The sequence below is a fragment of the Gymnoscopelus microlampas genome (genome assembly GCF_963454915.1).
Source record: "Gymnoscopelus microlampas genome assembly, chromosome: 13".
In the NCBI taxonomy this organism is placed as follows: Eukaryota; Metazoa; Chordata; class Actinopteri; order Myctophiformes; family Myctophidae; genus Gymnoscopelus; species Gymnoscopelus microlampas.
The window spans coordinates 5,783,329-5,802,107 of NC_139950.1; the positions used below are offsets into that span (position 1 = coordinate 5,783,329).

Here is an 18,779-nt window from a genome sequence, read left to right on the forward strand (position 1 = left end):
TCTAGAGTTCGGGCGGCCCTCACACCTACTTCGCACTGCATATCCGACCAATATGTCTGAGTCATAGTGTCGGGGACTTTTTTAGAGTACCCGTTGTACCCGTCTGTCTGTGTCTCTTTTATGCCTATATATATGAAGATTCCTAATGTCATCAGTTTATGCCCATATATAACCTAGTTTGTGCTGTTATGACCCTGGCCTAGGGGAACCAGGGAACATAGTAAAAACAAGGGATACGCAGTGTAAAAAGTAACTTTAGTATTTATTAAAGATCAAAACACAAATCAAACAAACTAGAAATAAACAGATGAGGTGTGGAAATCAGTAGTCAGTAATGTAACGCGTGTATGGATGAGTGGATGGTGTAGTGTGGGTGCGAGTGTTGAATGTAACAAATGTACAGAGGTACAACAGACAGGGATTTGCCAAAGGACTGGGGAGCAGGCTTTTTATAGGGGCGTGAGCACCCGGGCCCAGGTGCACGCCAATTAGCCTGATGACCTGCATCACTCTGCTCCCCAAGTCCTAGGAACCAAATAGAAACAACAATTAGAAAGGCAAAGCAAACACAACTCATAACGACATAACCTAAGTGAAACATATGAAGGTGAAATACATATACTGTAGCAACTACACAATACAGGGAACCGTCACAGTGCCCATATCTGACTTGGTTTGTTTATGGTTATGTTGTCATAGTGATGTGGCCGTGGTTTGTTTATGGCTGAGGCAGATGACGGCAGAGGTCCGCCCGCCCGCCAGCCGGACCGCCCTCCCATTAGCCAATTTTAAAATCGGTTGTTGCTGTTGCTGTGCGATGCATTAGTGTGGTCTAGTCAACACCAACTCAGGACTCCTAAATCGCTGCACTCCCCATCCTCTTGTCCAGCATCAGGGTCTAGACTCTCTGCAGTGTCGTTAGCTCCGCTGTCGTGTCGCGGGTGGTGTGCCTCTTTCCCTTCCTCGCTGTGCCCTGGGTTGTCTCCCAACACAGTGTCATTTGCTTGCCATCAGTTACGGGTGACTGACACAGTGCCCAGCCAGCCTCATCCATCTCTCTCTGACCTTGTTGTTGCTGTAACACCCTGAATTTCCCCATGGGGATTAATAAAGTGTATCTCATATCTCATCTCGTCCTCACTGTTAATGTTGCGTGTCTGTCCTCTCTCCTGAAGGCTTTCCAATGGCGGAGGGAGGGCGTCCAGCATCAGAGCCGTGCCCCCAGGGTGTGGTGGTCTCCTGTGACTCCACCTTCTCCGCTGAGCACCCGTCACCCAACTCCAAGACCTCTGTGGACACACTGACCTCTTCTAGAAGGACAGAAACACATCATCTGGAATCATCCTCTCACATCTGCCAGGACGACCAGAGAGACAGAGCTGCTACGACCTTCGCTGAACCTCCATCAACTCTGTCGTCGTCATGTTCCACCAGAGAGACGGACATCCACAGCCAGGAGGCAGGAGAGAGGTCTGGTGAGCAGCACCTCCAACACCTCCCTGACCCTCGTCTGCAGCCCCCCAGAGCGCCCGGTCGCCCCCACAGCATCGCTGAGGCGTACCCGCCCCCACATCACCGCGAGGAAGCGGCGAGCGCGTCCCATCACAGCCGCCAGGCCGGCGTAGACGCGGCACAAAGACTGCAACCCGCCTGCCTGCCCGTCCAGCGAAGTCACTCCGACTCTGTACCTCTGTTTAAACAGGGATCTGTCCCCCAGCCCCCCCACGGTGACACCTGCGGTCCCAGCGCTTACCCTGTGCTCGACTACGGCATCCAGGAGCCTCAGGGACATGCCACGCTAGCGTGCAAGCAGCCCATGCAGCTGCAGCAACAATACAACCTGTTCACCGTCACCTGTGGCCCGCCGGCGCCACAGCAGCAGCAGCGGTCTCATTTGCAGCACGAGGACGCGGCGCTGTGCTGCGGCTCGTACGCTCACCCGGGTGGTCCGGAGGACACGTTTGCCGCCTACTGCCACCCCCAGCCCATCCCTGGCCCCGCCCAGACGCTGCCACGTGGAGCGGGCACGGCCGAGGCCGACCACAGAGACCAGAGGATGGCGGCACTGTCGTCTCACCCGGTGCCGGGCGTCCTGGGCCTCCCTCCTCGCCTCATGTCGTCCGTCAGCGAGACGGGCCTGGACGCAAAACGCATGCTGCACTGCAACTGCTCCTGGGTCAGCTCACTGCCCCCTGGTGTTGTGCTCCAGTCACAACAACAACAGCAACAACAGCAGCAGCAGCAGCAACGCAGTGGGCTAAACGAGGTACGCAGACAGACAGGCAGACAGACAGACAGACAGACAGACCTTTGTGTATCCCGTAGCGGAAATTCAGTCACCAGAGGCAGCATAGCAGAAAAAAAGACATACTGTGCGATTCAGCTAAGAGTAGCGACACAACCGTTAGGAGTATAAAAAAGAAGAAACTACAGTACAGTACGTAAAAACACTATGAAAAACACCATCACAGTGACATTACAGTATCCTGCACTGTTCAGAAACAATCACACTGTATCCACATCCACAGTGTCCTTACGACGTCAATGGAATGCACTGAAATCAATAGTGTCAATAGTGTTATTAGTAGGATAGACGCACCATACGTAGTTACTGAGGAATATAATACGCTGATGACAAATGTATTCCTGCAGTACATCAGAGGAGTCAGAGTGTCCTTACGGTATTGTACTGGTCCTCAGGTCTGCAGCGGTCCGGTCAGCTCTACCAGCAGCGCTACCAGGGACATAGGCACCATGACGGCCCACAGACAGCTGGTGGACAGCGGGGTGCAGACGGAGCAGAGCCCCCCTCCCCACGTGTTCCCCCAGGTAGGGCTGTCATGATCAAGACATGTATGTAGACGACGAATTGTCACGCAAAAATGTTTTTGGATTGAACGCAATCAAAATGACATTGCTTGTTTGCCTTTTTAGCTTGTAAACAAAAATTTCTCAGCGCATATATGACAAATCTATAAGTCACATTCTCTGTGCGCTCATGTGTAACTGCTCCTTCGCGCTTCTCGAGAAACGCCCGCCCGATCTACTTCAAATGTCGCAGAGGACCTGAGGGAGTGTGGTGCCCGGGGGGAAGCCTGTTGTATAGGTGATCGTCAGTGGAGTCAGTAGGAGTTAGTAGGAGTCAGCAGGAGTCAGGGGGAGTCAAGAGGAGTCAGTAGGAGGTAGTAGGAGTTAGTAGGTGTCAGCAGGAGTCAGGAGGAGCCTGTAGGAGTCAGTAGGAGTAAGGAGGAGTCGGGAGGAGTCAGAAGGGATCGGCTGGCAGTCAGGTATAAAAAGTGTCATTTTTATTTTACCCATGAATTTTAAATGGACTAATGTTGTTTTATGTTGGCACTGTAAAGCACTTTGTAAACACTGCACACGTGCTTTATTAATAAAGTTCATTATTATCATTATTATCATTATTACTTATGATTATGTACATTTGTCCATGCCTATACTCCCAGGTGTGCCTGGTGGAGGAGAACGGCAACACGACCGACGGGAACCACAACAACAAGACGTCGGAGAGCGGCGAGAGCGGCGGCGACAGCTCGGCCGGGAAGAGCAGCAGCAACACTCAGAAGTCTCCGGTGAAGGAGGTGAAGTGGGACGCGGAGGGGATGACCTGGGAGGTGTACGGCGCCTCCGTGGACCCCGAGGAGCTGGGCCTGGCCATCCAGAGACACCTGGAGCTGCAGATCAAAGAGACGGCCGGACGCGCCGCCAAGCTCTGCCGACAGGACACGAACACGTCCAGGTTACTGTCGTAGTTTTTTTTTTTTTTTTTTTGCTTGACTTTCATGTTTATTAACCCATTAAGAACTGAGGCCGATTCTACAAATGCCTTCTACATCAGTAGTTCTCACACTTTCAAGATTAAAAAAAAAAAATGACAAAAAATAGCAGATGTACAAGCTCGCAGTGAGCTTGTATATATCTGCTATTTTTGAATAGCCAACGTATAAAATCTAAGGCTTAGTTTTAGTGTTTTTTTTTGATAATTTGGGTTATTTGTCAGGGGCAAGATAAAAAAAAATGTCAGAAAAAGTAGTAGACAAAGGCTGAACACTAGGGACGTTTTCCTCTATGATTTTAGTTTGTTTAGTTAGTATATAAACACACAATACAGTTAATTATCGTTTAATCCTTGTTTGCCTTTTAATTTCAGATAAAGGAACACTTCACTCGTGTTTTATGTTATTTTCATATATTTAGTCCTTACTAATACTCATTATAAGCCGGCACAATTTCTGTCTACTCACTCTGTGTCTCATTGGTGGGCTGTGGACAGTTCAGAAACCTGCCTACCAGTGACATAATCGAAGGGGATTCCAGGCTAATAGAAACTACAGCCATTCTCTTTGTGGAAAGTTAGCATGCTTAAATTGAAGCCATTGTTCTTGCATCAATAAAATAAAATAGATATACATTTTGAAATCTTGTTTGAAATTATCAATCCTGCCCACCAATGATGTCACTGGTGGGTAGGTGTCTGAACTGTCCAAAGCCCTCCTCTGAGACACAGAGCGAGTAGACAGAAGTGGTTCCATCTTACCGTGAACATTAGTGCGGACCAGTTATATGAAGATAAGGTTGAAAATGGGTGAAGTGCTCCTTTAACTAAGATAACCTTTTAAACACGTCCAGGCAGAGCGTCCCGGCGGCAGACAACCGTCGTAGGAAGAGGAGCAGGATGATGGGCTCCATCAGAACCCCTACCTGCTGCGCCCGATCCTCCACCGCCGTGGACTGAACTCCCATGATCAACCACTGCTGTGGACTGAACTACAAACTCCCATGATCCACCGCTGCTGTGGACTGAACTACAACTCCCATCCACCACTGCTGTGGACTGAACTACAACTCCCACCCACCACTGCTGTGGACTGAACTACAACTCCCATCCAACACTGCTGTGGACTGAACTGCAACTCCCATGATCCACCATTGTGGACTGAACTACAACTCCCATCCGCCACCGCTGTGGACTGAACTACAACCACCATCGTCCACCTGTGCAGTGGACTGAACTACAACTCCCATCCACCACTGATGTTAACTGAACTACAACCACCATCATCCACCACTGCTGTAGATTGAACTACAGCCCGACCCCTATATCAGTTTGGCCGGAAAAAAAACTGCCATTATTTCAGATCAGTAGATCAGTATTGGCAAGTATGCAGCCGGTGTGTCCCGATTTTAAAACCACTTTCAATCTGGTGTCCTGGTTTTGGGCATGTCATTATCGGAGAACATTTTCAAAAGTTTTCAAAGATTAAAAAAATAATGTGTGATCTATGAGCCCCCAACACGTCGCAAACGCGATTATGAGCTTGTAGAGTGGCTGTTTTCGACCATTTTAGGGCTTAAGTGATTGAATAAAAAGTTAAATGTCCAACATGAACTTAAAAACAATATTGGTCAGAACATCGGGTAATTGGTGGACTATAGGACTGTCTAAAATCAGACTCGGCATCGGACCCAAACATCGGGCTGTGGACTGAATGCCGTTGGACGGCGGGACGGGACCGCCAGCTCACCTGACCGACGAACACTGTGCTCGGTGTGGCCGCTAACACGGCTACAGTACGTTACCATATATCCTCAGCCTCAAATACACTCGGTCCCATGCATGTGCTACAATGATCTACGGATGAAAGGATCAGTGAACACTTTCATCAGAAAGAAAATGACATGAACCAGTTTATAGGAGATGTGTCCACGGAATATTTACTGAGTGGAGGAGGAGTGCTTTGGACTTGGATGTCCAGAGGGCGGGCACACGCACGCACGCACGCACGCACGCACGCACACAAACACACACACACAGCGTTTACTGATGCCCGCAACGTTTGAACCTATCATTGTTGTGCACAAACCTCGCGTCATCTGCGTTATTAGCACAATTAGCCTATAGCTGAAACAACGTGGTCTTCTCATGGTTGTGGTAATGATTCAAAGTCATGTGGTAAAATGAGCAGGTTGTCAAGACACAGCCAGGAGGATCAAATCTGACGTAGATCAGTGGTTCTCAACCTTTGCAGGCCGCGACCACCCAAAATAATCATATTTGAACTGGGGATCCCCCCACCCTGACAAGCAAAGTAGGAGTTGAGGCATTCAATTTTGTTTGACTCGGTTCCACAGATACATATTGTGAAAATAGCTCACAACGCCTCGCAACGCAAACACTTTTAGCCTCTTTCTTATATTTTTTGACAATTTGGCCAATGTTTGGCCAGTTTGTATAGTACATGGCCACAGGCTGAGTAAATAAGTGATTTAAACGGTTGTTTTGCCCCTTTCTAAAAAGTTTGGGTTCCAGAAAATCCTCAAACATCTGTAGAATTAGGGGACTGCCTTTAGTTTTTGGATACGATGTGGCGAAAAAAGTAATCCACGGACCCTTTGCCGGTGTTCTACCGATTCCGGTAGCCATCTTTGTGGAACCACATCTCGGACCTGTATATAGCGGAGGGAGAGGTTCGTAATGGGGCTAGTCTTTACCATAGAAATACATGACAGAAAGTCTTTACCATAGAAATACATGACAGAAAGTCTTTACCATAGAAATACATGACAGAAAGTCTTTACCATAGAAATACATGACAGAAAGTCTTTACCATAGAAATACATGACAGAAAGTCTTTATCGTAGAAATGCAGGACACCAATGCGCTGGCAGCTACTGTAAAAAAAAAAAAAAACGTTTTCTGTGGACACTGCCCTTATTTTGTCATCATAGTTCACTCATAGAAAAATAACACTAAGGGAAATCAGGCAGAAAAAAAAGTACCTAAAGGGATATGTCATGATGTCTCTCACACGCACATTGCACACACGCGCACGCGCACGCACACGCACACGCACACGCACACACACACACACACACACACACACACACACACACACACACACACACACACACACACACACACACACAATATGCTATATATAAGTCAGTATATCTTATAACTTCATGTGATAACTTCAGTGTGCAAGCAATGGAAAACATGAGGGGAAAAGAAGCACTTAATATGTACTGGCGATACAGTACAGACAGGCGGCGATAGAGCACACTGTACAGACAGTTATATGAATACATGAACTCTGATTGATGGTAAACTCTGTGAAAGGTCACATCATTTCCACTGTGAGTCAGTAATAGTAGTCATATAGATAATAAAAAGGGAATAAGATGGTAGTTATGGGGATCATATAATAGATATCCATATTTTACTGGTGTCACTGTTTGAGAAGCTTTTATGTTCTAAATTTGTATTATCAGTTTTATACCTGTTGGGCTTTTGTAAAGGCAATGAATGTAGTCCCTTTTTTCCTGCTTTAAGAATCTCTCTCTGTTTGTCTCTCTCTCTTTCTCTCTCTCTCTTTCATGTCACATCCCTTCTAAAGAAAAAAAGTTATTTCACCAAAAAGGTGAAATAACATAATAAATATACAATATTTAGGTCTAATGTACCTAAATACTGTATTTTTAACCTAATATTACAGGTATCGGGTAGGCTATACTATGTTGCTGTACCTGTAAGTGGGTATTGTTGCATGGTGAATTTGGTTGACGTGTAGAACCAACAAGACATGCTGTGGATGGCAGGATTGTACGCTATAACAGCCAATAGACCCTTTTCACAGCAGCCATAATGTCATCAATATTATGGTAATGTTTCATCCTCTACAGGTGTTAATGATAAATAATTAAGGTTAAACATAGTCTGATATTGGGAATGTTGGCTCAGTGGGGAAAAAAACTCTGATACACTAAATGGAACGCAGCCTTTACCACTAAATGGAACAGAGCCTTTATCACTAAATGGAACAGAGCCTTTATCACTAAATGGAGCAAAGCCCTTACTACTAAATGGAACAGAGCCTTTACCACTAAATGGAACAGAGCCTTAACCACTTGAGCCCAATTTTATTTGCCAACCTACAAACTCACTACAAACACGCTGTTTTTGAATGTATTCGAACATTTCGGGAAATATTTCAACATTATCAACGGGTCGCTATGTGATATGTTCTGAAAGTTGCTAAATATCTGAAGATTTTTTTTTTATGTTAGATTTTTTATTTGGCCTGTAATGACAGATTGAGTGGTTAATGAGTATAACTGGTAACACCTGTTCAGAATGTAACATAGCGTTACTCTACTATTTGTGTCATTATGGTTGCCATGGGGGGCAACCATATTCTGCAAGTGATAAGTTTATCACGTGCAGATAAACTTATGTTCTGTGTCTGCCAAAATATGAAAAGTGAGTATGTTTGAAAAGTTTCTATCATGATTGTGTACAGGCAACACATGGTAGAGTGTTTCAGTTAGATAACAAACAAAAAACATAAATAGCTGTCGGACAAGAGGTGTAGAAGAAACAGGTTTACAATGGTGTAAACATTACCTGATAATGACACAATTACATTATGTCATTTAAGGTGCTGTGAGTGATAATGTTTGGTTTAAACAAGTGGTAAATAGCTCTATATTCTGCGAGTAATCATTGCTAGTGGGTGTTTTTCTTTCTTTCTTTTTTTTTTCAGTAACAGGGGTCTCTCCATCTCTCCAGCTCTTTAATGATCTGAAATACTTTTTCAAGTGGGTTGATCATTTCTTTCAATCTGGAGAGAGGAGATTCATACAGGATACGGGATAAACAAGTAAAAACCTGCTGGATTCATGCTATGTGTGTAGGCCTACTGTATGTAATTTAGATATCTTAAGATGTTTTTGTTTTCTCTGGCATGATTATTTTCCATGAGATTATTTTTTTATCCCTGCTCTCCCCGTGCACCCCCCCCCCCCCTTTATTTGTCTCTCTTTCTGCAAAAACATTGCAGACAATATTGGAACTTGAATACAAGCTGATAAATGATTTCTCTCTCCAGATTGGATGAAATTGACAACTCACCTGAAAATGTATTTTCCGTTTATTAAAGAGCTGTAGAGATGGAGAGACCCCTACTGAACAAACACTCTATAGCAACGATTACTGCGCAATATACGTAGCGCTTTATTTATGCCAAAAACATATCACTACAGCACCTTTTAATGTCATTTGCACAAAAAAAAGTATATACTCCAAATACATGTAGATGCAGTATATAGATTCAGTATATAGATACTACATCAGGTATGACTACAGTACGTACAGTGCAGTCTCTGTGCATTACATATGACCAACTAACCATAGGTTGCATCAAATGAAAAGGGCTCTTTTATTTTGTACGGAATTACATTAAGATTCTTCTTTGTCATATCATGAATAATATACTTCACATTCTAGTGTTGTTTTTGAAGCCTAAGACGTCCATACATAATTTCACTTTTCACATAAACAGAAGGGTACAGGCCTTTTGTTACTGTCACATTCTTTTCTAAAGCCCGATTTATAGTTGGTTGCGAGCTGAAAATAGCCGATCGGCAAGCTCACAATGCATTGCAGCTGCGACTCATTGTGAGCTTGTAGATCGGCTATTTTCAGCACGGGCCACATGTTTCAAATGTGGCTTTATACTGTAAATGGTGAATGTCTGTTGTGTCAGTTGAGTGTCTGTTAATTGATACTGTTATACAAGAATGGTGTGTGTGTGTGTGTGTGTGTGTGTGTGTGTGTGTGTGTGTGTGTGTGTGTGTGTGTGTGTGTGTGTGTGTGTGTGTGTGTGTGTGTGTGTGTGTGTGTGTGTGTGTGTGTGTGTGTGTGTGTGTGTGTGCGTGCGTGCGTGCGTGCGTGCGTGTGTGCGTGCGTGCGCACCTGTGTGTATGAAGAATAGAAGGGATGTGTTCTAACTTCTAATCTAATGCCAGCAATAAAATTCATTGTGAAAAGTGGGTGATTTTCTGGGTGCATGCAGAGACTATGTCAATTGTCTATTTTTACCCCTCATCTTGTCTGACAACATTATTACGCCTGCAGGGCTTAGCCAACGTTTCACACTGATACTGTATACGTTCAAACATTTACCCCTATGTTAGCAAGGCACAATCATTTGTGTGTGTGTGCAGCAGGTGTGTCCAGCACCCATCCATGTGTGAAGCGAAGGTGTTGAGATTCTCTCAACAGATTTATCTGTGTGTGTTTGTGCGTGCGTGCATGCGTGGGTGGGTGGGTAGATGGTTAGATAGATATAGAATACTCACCCAGAGTTCACATGAAAACAGTGAATTGCTTGTGTGTGTGTGTGTGTGTGTGTGTGTGATGTGATTTGTAGAAATCACTAACATGAGGGGCCACTATAATACAGAGTTAGGCTCTATGCACAGCAGCCACATTGGACAGAAATTGGGCCCCGTCCTTGCTTCCTTCACAGGTGTTACCAATGACACTAATGAAGGCTCTGTTCCATTTAGTGTAGCACAGTGGTTCTCAAACGTTTTAATTTCAAGGACCCCCATAACTCTGAGAGTGTACAAATGGAACCAAATGGTTCCATTTGTACACTCTCAGAGTTACACCCTCTCAAGGAACCATGAGGGTCCCTGGACCACACTTTGAGACCCACTAGTATTTCTAGTGAGCCAACATGCACAATATCAGCACCCTGACTCTGTTTGACCAGAATGGAACAGAGCCTTCATTAGTAGCATTGGTAACACCTGTGAAGGTAGTCAGAAGAGGCCCAATTTTTCTCCAAAATGGCTGCTGTGTTATATTAACAGGCATGAAAGCCAGCCAATGTAGCCTACTACAGTATGAATCACCCCATTCAACGGAAAGGAATTACATCCAAACGTCCCCATTCCTTGGGGTGGAATTGCACAGAATGCATTCCTTAAATATTGTGTGTTTTTGTGGTTGTATTGTGAACTATATCAACCCAATCGTATCTACACAACATCTGAAACCACCAGTGAAAAAACTCACAGAAGCTCACAACAATTGTGGTTAGTGTATCGTTTGTTTTAAAGCAGACAGCCCAGCTATTCTAATAATATATTTTTTAATAATTCAACAAAATAACCGAACTCTCCTTGTGTCCCTGCTTGGCACTTTCTTTTCGATAGATGCTGGTTTAGTATCCAGATACCTCACTTGTTCTCATGTTTTTGTTTCATACATTTAGTTTTTCTCGACCACAATTGTTAAAGTTATTTAGGTTCAGTGTTTACCTGGAATCCTATAGTTTCTTTGAGGCACTATATTGTTCTCTCTGCACTCTATAGGTTGTTTATAGAGCACCGAAGTCTGACGTAATTTACACATCCTAGGTTTGTCTACCAGGGGCCTGTTCCTCGAAAGGTGAATTAGAGCTAAAGCCTGGCTTTAACACCTATCCTGGCTTAATTTAGCCAGGATTAGGGCTGAATCGGTTCCATGAAAGCTGAATTATCTTGAAGATTAGTTTAGCCAGTTCACCCTGGCTAAGTTTAGCCATGACCCGATTCCACAAAAGAGAATTGAAGCAAGCCTACCTTAGTTACCATGGCAATTTATCTGTGAAGTTAGCCTGGTCAGGAGCAGGCTAACAGCCAAGCTTACTTAATCCAGTGCCTTTGTTCTTCAAGTTTTTCCACAGTTAATTCAACACATGTGTTTGTATATGGACTCATTTGAATGACGATGATGATTCAAATAAAATGAAATCAAAACAATAAGATATAATCAAATTAATTATATTACTAAAATAGTGTGTGACCATGAATCATAATTGTTTCACAATGACTCATTTGATATGTCAGTCACTCTGTTAACACTATAGTTCATATTGTTGTCAGATGTTTGATAATATATTACAGATTTCTTTTTTATATTATGAAAAATGTCTGACACACACACACATATATATATATATATATATATATATATATATATATAACCGTTATATAATTATTTACGGGTTTAAAGGAGCCTCTTCACTGAATGTAAGTCAATGAGGAGCATATTTTAAATTATCAATTTCTAGTCAATGGAGATTTTTTTTTTAATTTCTTGTCCACCTTTGGAGTTACATCATGATGGCAAGGTAATTACACAACCCAAACCTCTACCAAAGTGGTCTTGCAAATGTGGGGTTATTGCGTGTGTCCCCCCCCCCCCCCCCCCAAAGAAAGATTAGATAAAGGTAAAAGCCAAAGTTTGTACTTTTCCCCCTTTAAATGTCCATTGCCATTGACAATGCATTGGGCGCTTAAAGTTAAATATCTCCAAAACTACAAATGATTTCAAAGAAAAAAAGCATGCATGCCCACAGTAGGGTGGAACTTTTGAACTGTGAATGGAGTTTCTAAGTGAAAATGATTTTTTGAGGTCCCAAAATCGTCCATCGACCTCCATTATAAATCTCTGACCTTTTAAAGGAGTACAATTCTCAAACTATTAAACATTTCAAAGATTCCTTTTCAGGCAAACATGTCCACAGTAAGATGAACATTTTAAAGTATGATTTGAGGTTACTAGGCGTAAGTATGTAGTTGTAAGCCTGCCTTTAAATGTCCATTGGCCGCATTGACAATGCATTGGAAGCTTAAATCCGAAAAAATCACTAAGTGTGGAGGCCAAAATCGTCCCCCCAAAAAACTGTTAGGAGTACGTGTCAGGCAATTTAGAGTTGATTGGTAGTACTTTGTAGTGACTTTTTTTGGTCCCTAACATTTATCGAGCTCTGGACTTAGTACATTTATTTTCCCCCCATTGTGTCACTACCGAAACGAAAGTTTGTCACTACCGAAACGAAAGTTAAATCCGAAAAAATCACTAAGTGTGGAGGCCAAAATCGTCCCCCCAAAAACCTCTTAGGAGTACGTTTCAGGCAATTTAGACTTGATTGGTAGTACTTTGTAGTGACTTTTTCTTTTTGTCCCTAACATTCATCGAGCTTAGGAATTAGTACATTTATTTTTCCCCCATTGTGTCACTACCGAAATGAAAGTTTGTCACTACCGAAACGAAAGTTAAATCCGAAAAAATCACTAAGTGTGGAGGCCAAAATTGTCCCCCCAAAAACCTGTTAGGAGTACGTTTCAGGCAATTTAGAGTTGATTGGTAGTACTTTGTAATGACTTATTTTGGTCCCTAACATTCATCGAGTTCTGGACTTAGTAAATTTATTTTTCCCCCATTGTGTCACTACCGAAACGAAAGTTTGTCACTACCGAAACGAAAGTTAAATCCGAAAAAATCACTAAGTTTGGAGGCCAAAACCGTCCCCCCAAAAACCTGTTAGGATTACGTTTCAGGCAATTTAGAGTTGATTGGTACTTTCAGGGCTGCCAACATTGGACTGTCAGAATCCAGGAGATTGGTTGGGGGCGTGGCTAGTGGGGGGTCTGGGGGTCCTCACTACCGAAACGAAAGTTTGTCACTACCGAAACGAAAGTTAAATCCGAAAAAATCACTAAGTGTGGAGGCCAGAATTGTCCCCCCAAAAACTCTTAGGAGTATGTTTTAGGCAATTTAGAGTTGATTGGTAGTACTTTGTAGTGACTTTTTTTTTGGTCCCTAACATTCATCGAGCTCTGGACTTAGTACATTTTTTTTCCACCATTGTGTCACTACCGAAACGAAAGTTTGTCACTACCGAAACGAAAGTTAAATCAGAAAAAAATCACTAAGTGTGGAGGCCAAAATCGTCCCCCAAAAAGCCTGTTGGGAGTACGTTTCAGGCAATTTAGAGTTGATTGGTAGTACTTTGTTGTGACATTTTTTTTTGGTCCCTAAAATTTTGGACTTAGTAAAAACATTTTTCACCATTGTGTCACTACCGAAACGAAAGTTTGTCACTACCAAAACGAAAGTTAAATCCGAAAAAATCACTAAGTGTGGAAGCCAAAATCGTCCCCCCAAAAACCTGTTAGGAGTACGTTTCAGGCAAATTTAGAGTTGATTGGTAGTACTTTGTAGAGACATTTTTTTTTGGTCCCTAACATTCATCGAGCTCTGGACTTAGTACATTATTTTTTTTCACCATTGTGTCACTATTGAAACGAAAGTTTGTCACTACCGAAACGAAAGTTAAATCCGAAAAAATCACTAAGTGTGGAGGCCAAAATCGTCCCCCCAAAAACCTGTTAGGAGTACGTTTCAGGCAATTTAGAGTTGATTGGTAGTACTTTGTAATGACTTTTTTTTTGGTCCCTAATATTCTTCGAGCTCTGGACTTAGTAAAAAAAAAAATCGCTATTGTGTCACTACCGAAACGAAAGTTTGTCACTACCGAAACGAAAGTTAAATCCGAAAAAATCACTAAGTGTAGAGGCCAAAAACCTGTTAGGAATACGTTTCAGGCATTTTAGAGTTGATTGGTACTTTCAGGGCTGCCAACATTGGACTGTCAGAATCCAGGAGATTGGTTGGGGGCGTGGCTAGTGGGGGGTCTGGGGGTCGTCACTACCGAAACAAAAGTTTTTTTATGGTCCCTAACATTCATCGAGCTCTGCCCTTAGTAAAAAAAAAATTTCACCATTGTGTCACTACCGAAACGAAGGTTTGTCACTACCGAAACGAAAGTTAAATCCGAAAAAATCACTAAGTGTGGAGGCCAGAATCGTCCCCCCAAAAACCTCTTAGGAGTATGTTTTAGGCAATTTAGAGTTGATTGGTAATACTTTGTAGTGACTTTTTTTTTGGTCCCTAACATTCATCGAGCTCTGGACTTAGTACATTTTTTGGTGGCACTTTACAATAATGACCCGTTATAAAGCATTTATAAACGTTTATAAGTAGTTTGTAAACTATTAACAAATCATTAACAACCTGTTTGTTGACATTCGTAAATGATTACTAAAACTTTTATAACTACAGTTACAAATCATTTGTAAAGTATTAGTAAGTAGTGAACTATTCATGAATAAGCCATTTATATACATCTGTAAAAGATTATTAAATCATTTGTAACGACCCATTCTAAAGCATTTATAAGCGTTTATAAGCAGTTTGTAGACTATTAACAAATCATTAACAACCTGTTTATTGACATTCGTAAATGATTACTAAAACCTTTATAACTACGGTTACAAATCATCTATAAAGGTATTAGTAACTATTCATGAATAAGCCATGTATAATACATCTGTAAATGATTATTAAATCATTTGTAACTGATGTTACATAATATATACAAGCTATTGGTAGCTTGTTCATGTTTAACATATGCTTTGTTAAACATTCCTAAAGTATCTATAAATCCTTAGTACATGTTATTATGTGCCCTATAGTAAAGTGAAGACAGTTCATCATTTACAACTGTCTGTTAATGTGTTTGTTCATGTTTAACATGCTTTGTAAAACATTCCTAAAATATCTATAAATCCTTTGTACATGTTATTATGTGCCCTACAGTAAAGTGAAGACAGTTCATCATTTATGACTGTCTGTTAATGTGGACTTTCTCCTTACCTGTTGCAAACTACCTGGCTTTCATGAATGCAGACACCAAACAATTACTAGAATTATCATTCATGTTAAGCAAATGATGCGTAAGACATTCGTAAAGAGTATGTAAACCATTTGTGGTGTTAGGGACCAAAAAAGTCACTACAAAGTACTACTAATCAAATCTAAATTGCCTGAAACCTGTTAGGAGTACCCTAACAGGTTTTTGGGGGGACGATTTTGGCCTCCACACTTAGTGATTATTTCGGATTTAACTTTCGTTTCGGTGGTGACCAACTTTCGTTTCGGTAGTTTGATTACAAAATGTAAGTTGTGTAAAAAATAATCTGACTATACTAAGTTGTTATTTGTTTGTTTAAGTCAGGCTATACTCTACTCAGAGTCATAAGTTTACAAAATGTACTAAAGTACAGTGAACGTCTGTGCGGTTTGTCTTCATCACTGAAAATAACGTACATGTAAACTGATGTCATGTGCAGTTGGGGTGAAGAAACACAACCATTTCACTCCTAACAATACCTATTTGATTTGACATCCTGACTTGCTGCTGTAGCTGAGGCTTGAACCTGTTACCTGCGGCTCACTAGTCAGTGACTCTATCCATTCACCTACAGCTGTTTCCTTGGAATCTGCGGTTCTGAAACGTTTTGTTGTCAACCCCCCAAATTGACATGTATTTGGGCAGTTGACCCCAATGTGAAAAGATGTAGTGTCAGGGACCCCCATGAAAAAGATTTATATTTATGCTGTAACACATTTTTTAAAAGTTATTTGTCTTGTTTGTTGTTCAAGTCAAAGCACCAGGAAGGCTGTACTTGTCAGCCATCTGTTAGCTCAATGGGTTGAGACGCAGTATTCATGATCCAGAGGCCATGAGTTCAAATCCCATTGATGTCTTTCCTATGAGTCTTTCCTTTGCAGACTGGCTTCCAGAAGATCAACTGAAAACTACCAGGAAGGCTCTATTTGTCATCCAACTGTTAGCTCAATGGGTTGAGACGCAGTATACATGATCCAGAGGCCATGAGTTCAAATCCCACTGGTGTCTTTACTGTGATGCTTTCCTTTGCAGACTAACTTCTAGAAAAACAAGTTAAAACCTCCAGGAAACCTGTAACTCTCAGCCAACAGCTTAGCTCAACTGGTAGAGCGTCTGTCCAATAACATGACTTGACCTGACTTGAGTGGGTTCGATTCCCACTCCGAGTCATGTGTTCCCGGTAACTTGGGGCAACGGATAAATTGACTGATATTCTTCGTGATGCTTCCCTTTGCAGAATAACTTCTAGAAAAACAAGTTAAAACCACCAGGAAACCTGTAATTCTCAGCCAACAGCTTAGCTCAACTGGTAGAGCGTCTGTCCAATAACATGACTTGACTTGAGTGGGTTCGATTCCCACTCGAGGCAAGTGTCCCCGGTAACTTGGGGAAACGGATAAATTGACTGATATCCGTAGAATAACTTGTAGGAGTGTGCTGGTTCAAATCCAGTTCAACCCAGGACCGAGCGGTCCTGGGTTCGATTCCCACTATCCGACAGACGCTCTACCAGTTGAGCTATGCTGTTGGCTGAGAGTTACAGGTTTTCTGGTGGTTTTAACTTGTTTTTTCTAGAAGTTAGTCTGCAAAGGGAAGCATCACTAAGGATATCAGTCAATTTATCTGTTGCCCCAAGTTACCGGGGACACTTGACTCGAGTGGGAATCGAACCCACTCAAGTCATGTTATTGGACAGACGCTCTACCAGTTGAGCTATGCTGTTGGCTGAGAGTTACAGGTTTCCTGGTGGTTTTAACTTGTTTTTCTAGAAGTTAGTCTGCAAAGGGAAGCATCACTAAGGATATCAGTCAATTTATCCGTTGCCCCAAGTTACCGGGGACACTTGACTCGAGTGGGAATCGAACCCACTCAAGTCAAGTCAAGTCATGTTATTGGACAGACGCTCTACCAGTTGAGCTATGCTGTTGGCTGAGAGTTAGAGTTTCCTGGTGGTTTTAACTTGTTTTTTCTAGAAGTTAGTCTGCAAAGGGAAGCATCACTAAGGATATCAGTCAATTTATCCGTTGCCCCAAGTTACCGGGGACACTTGACTCGAGTGGGAATCGAACCCACTCAAGTCAAGTCAAGTCATGTTATTGGACAGACGCTCTACCAGTTGAGCTATGCTGTTGGCTGAGAGTTACAGGTTTTCTGGTGGTTTTAACTTGTTTTTCTAGAAGTTAGTCTGCAAAGGGAAGCATCACAGTAAAGACACCAGTGGGATTTGAACTCATGGCCTCTGGATCATGTATACTGCGTCTCAACCCATTGAGTTCACAGATGGCTGACAAGTACAGCCTTCCTGGTAGTTTTCAGTTGATCTTCTGGAAGCCAGTCTGCAAAGGAAAGAATCATAGGAAAGACATCAATGGGATTTGAACTCATGGCCTCTGGATCTTGAATACTGCGTCTCAACCCATTGAGCTAACAGATGGCTGACAAGTACAGCCTTCCTGGTAGTTTTCAGTTGATCTTCTGGAAGCCAGTCTGCAAAGGAAAGAATCATAGGAAAGTCATCAATGGGATTTGAACTCATGGCCAACAAATAACAACTTAGTATAGTCAGATTATTTTTTACACAACTTACATTTTGTAATCAAACTACCGAAACGAAAGTTGGTCACCACCGAAACGAAAGTTAAATCCGAAATAATCACTAAGTCTGGAGGCCAAAATGGTCCCCCCAAAAACCTGTTAGGAGTACGTTTCAGGCAATTTAGAGTTGATTGGTAGTACTTTGTAGTGACTTTTTTGGTCCCTAACACCACAAATGGTTTACATACTCTTTACGAATGTCTTACGCATCATTTGCTTAACATGAATGATAATTCTAGTAATTGTTTGGTGTCTGCATTCATGAAAGCCAGGTAGTTTGCAACAGGTAAGGAGAAAGTCCACATTAACAGACAGTCATAAATGATGAACTGTCTTCACTTTACTGTAGGGCACATAATAACATGTACAAAGGATTTATAGATATTTTAGGAATGTTTTACAAAGCATGTTAAACATGAACAAACACATTAACAGACAGTTGTAAATGATGAACTGTCTTCACTTTACTATAGGGCACATAATAACATGTACTAAGGATTTATAGATACTTTAGGAATGTTTAACAAAGCATATGTTAAACATGAACAAGCTACCAATAGCTTGTATATATTATGTAAGATCAGTTACAAATGATTTAATAATCATTTACAGATGTATTATACATGGCTTATTCATGAATAGTTACTAATACCTTTATAGATGATTTGTAACCGTAGTTATAAAGGTTTTAGTAATCATTTACGAATGTCAATAAACAGGTTGTTAATGACTTGTTAATAGTCTACAAACTGCTTATAAACGTTTATAAATGCTTTAGAATGGGTCGTTACA

At 42.0% G+C, this 18,779-nt stretch overlaps 1 protein-coding gene across 1 annotated transcript; it reads left to right on the top strand.

Moving 5' to 3' along the window:
* Nucleotides 1-1,183: 1,183 nt before the first annotated feature.
* Nucleotides 1,184-4,756, top strand: LOC311058498 (uncharacterized protein; the record flags this gene model as incomplete). Its single annotated transcript, XM_084075961.1, has 4 exons — nucleotides 1,184-2,266; nucleotides 2,701-2,829; nucleotides 3,468-3,760; nucleotides 4,651-4,756. 4 exons carry the CDS (start codon nucleotides 1,184-1,186, stop codon nucleotides 4,754-4,756), a joined length of 1,611 nt encoding a protein of 536 aa, XP_083932087.1.
* Between the last annotated feature and the right edge of the window lie 14,023 nt (nucleotides 4,757-18,779).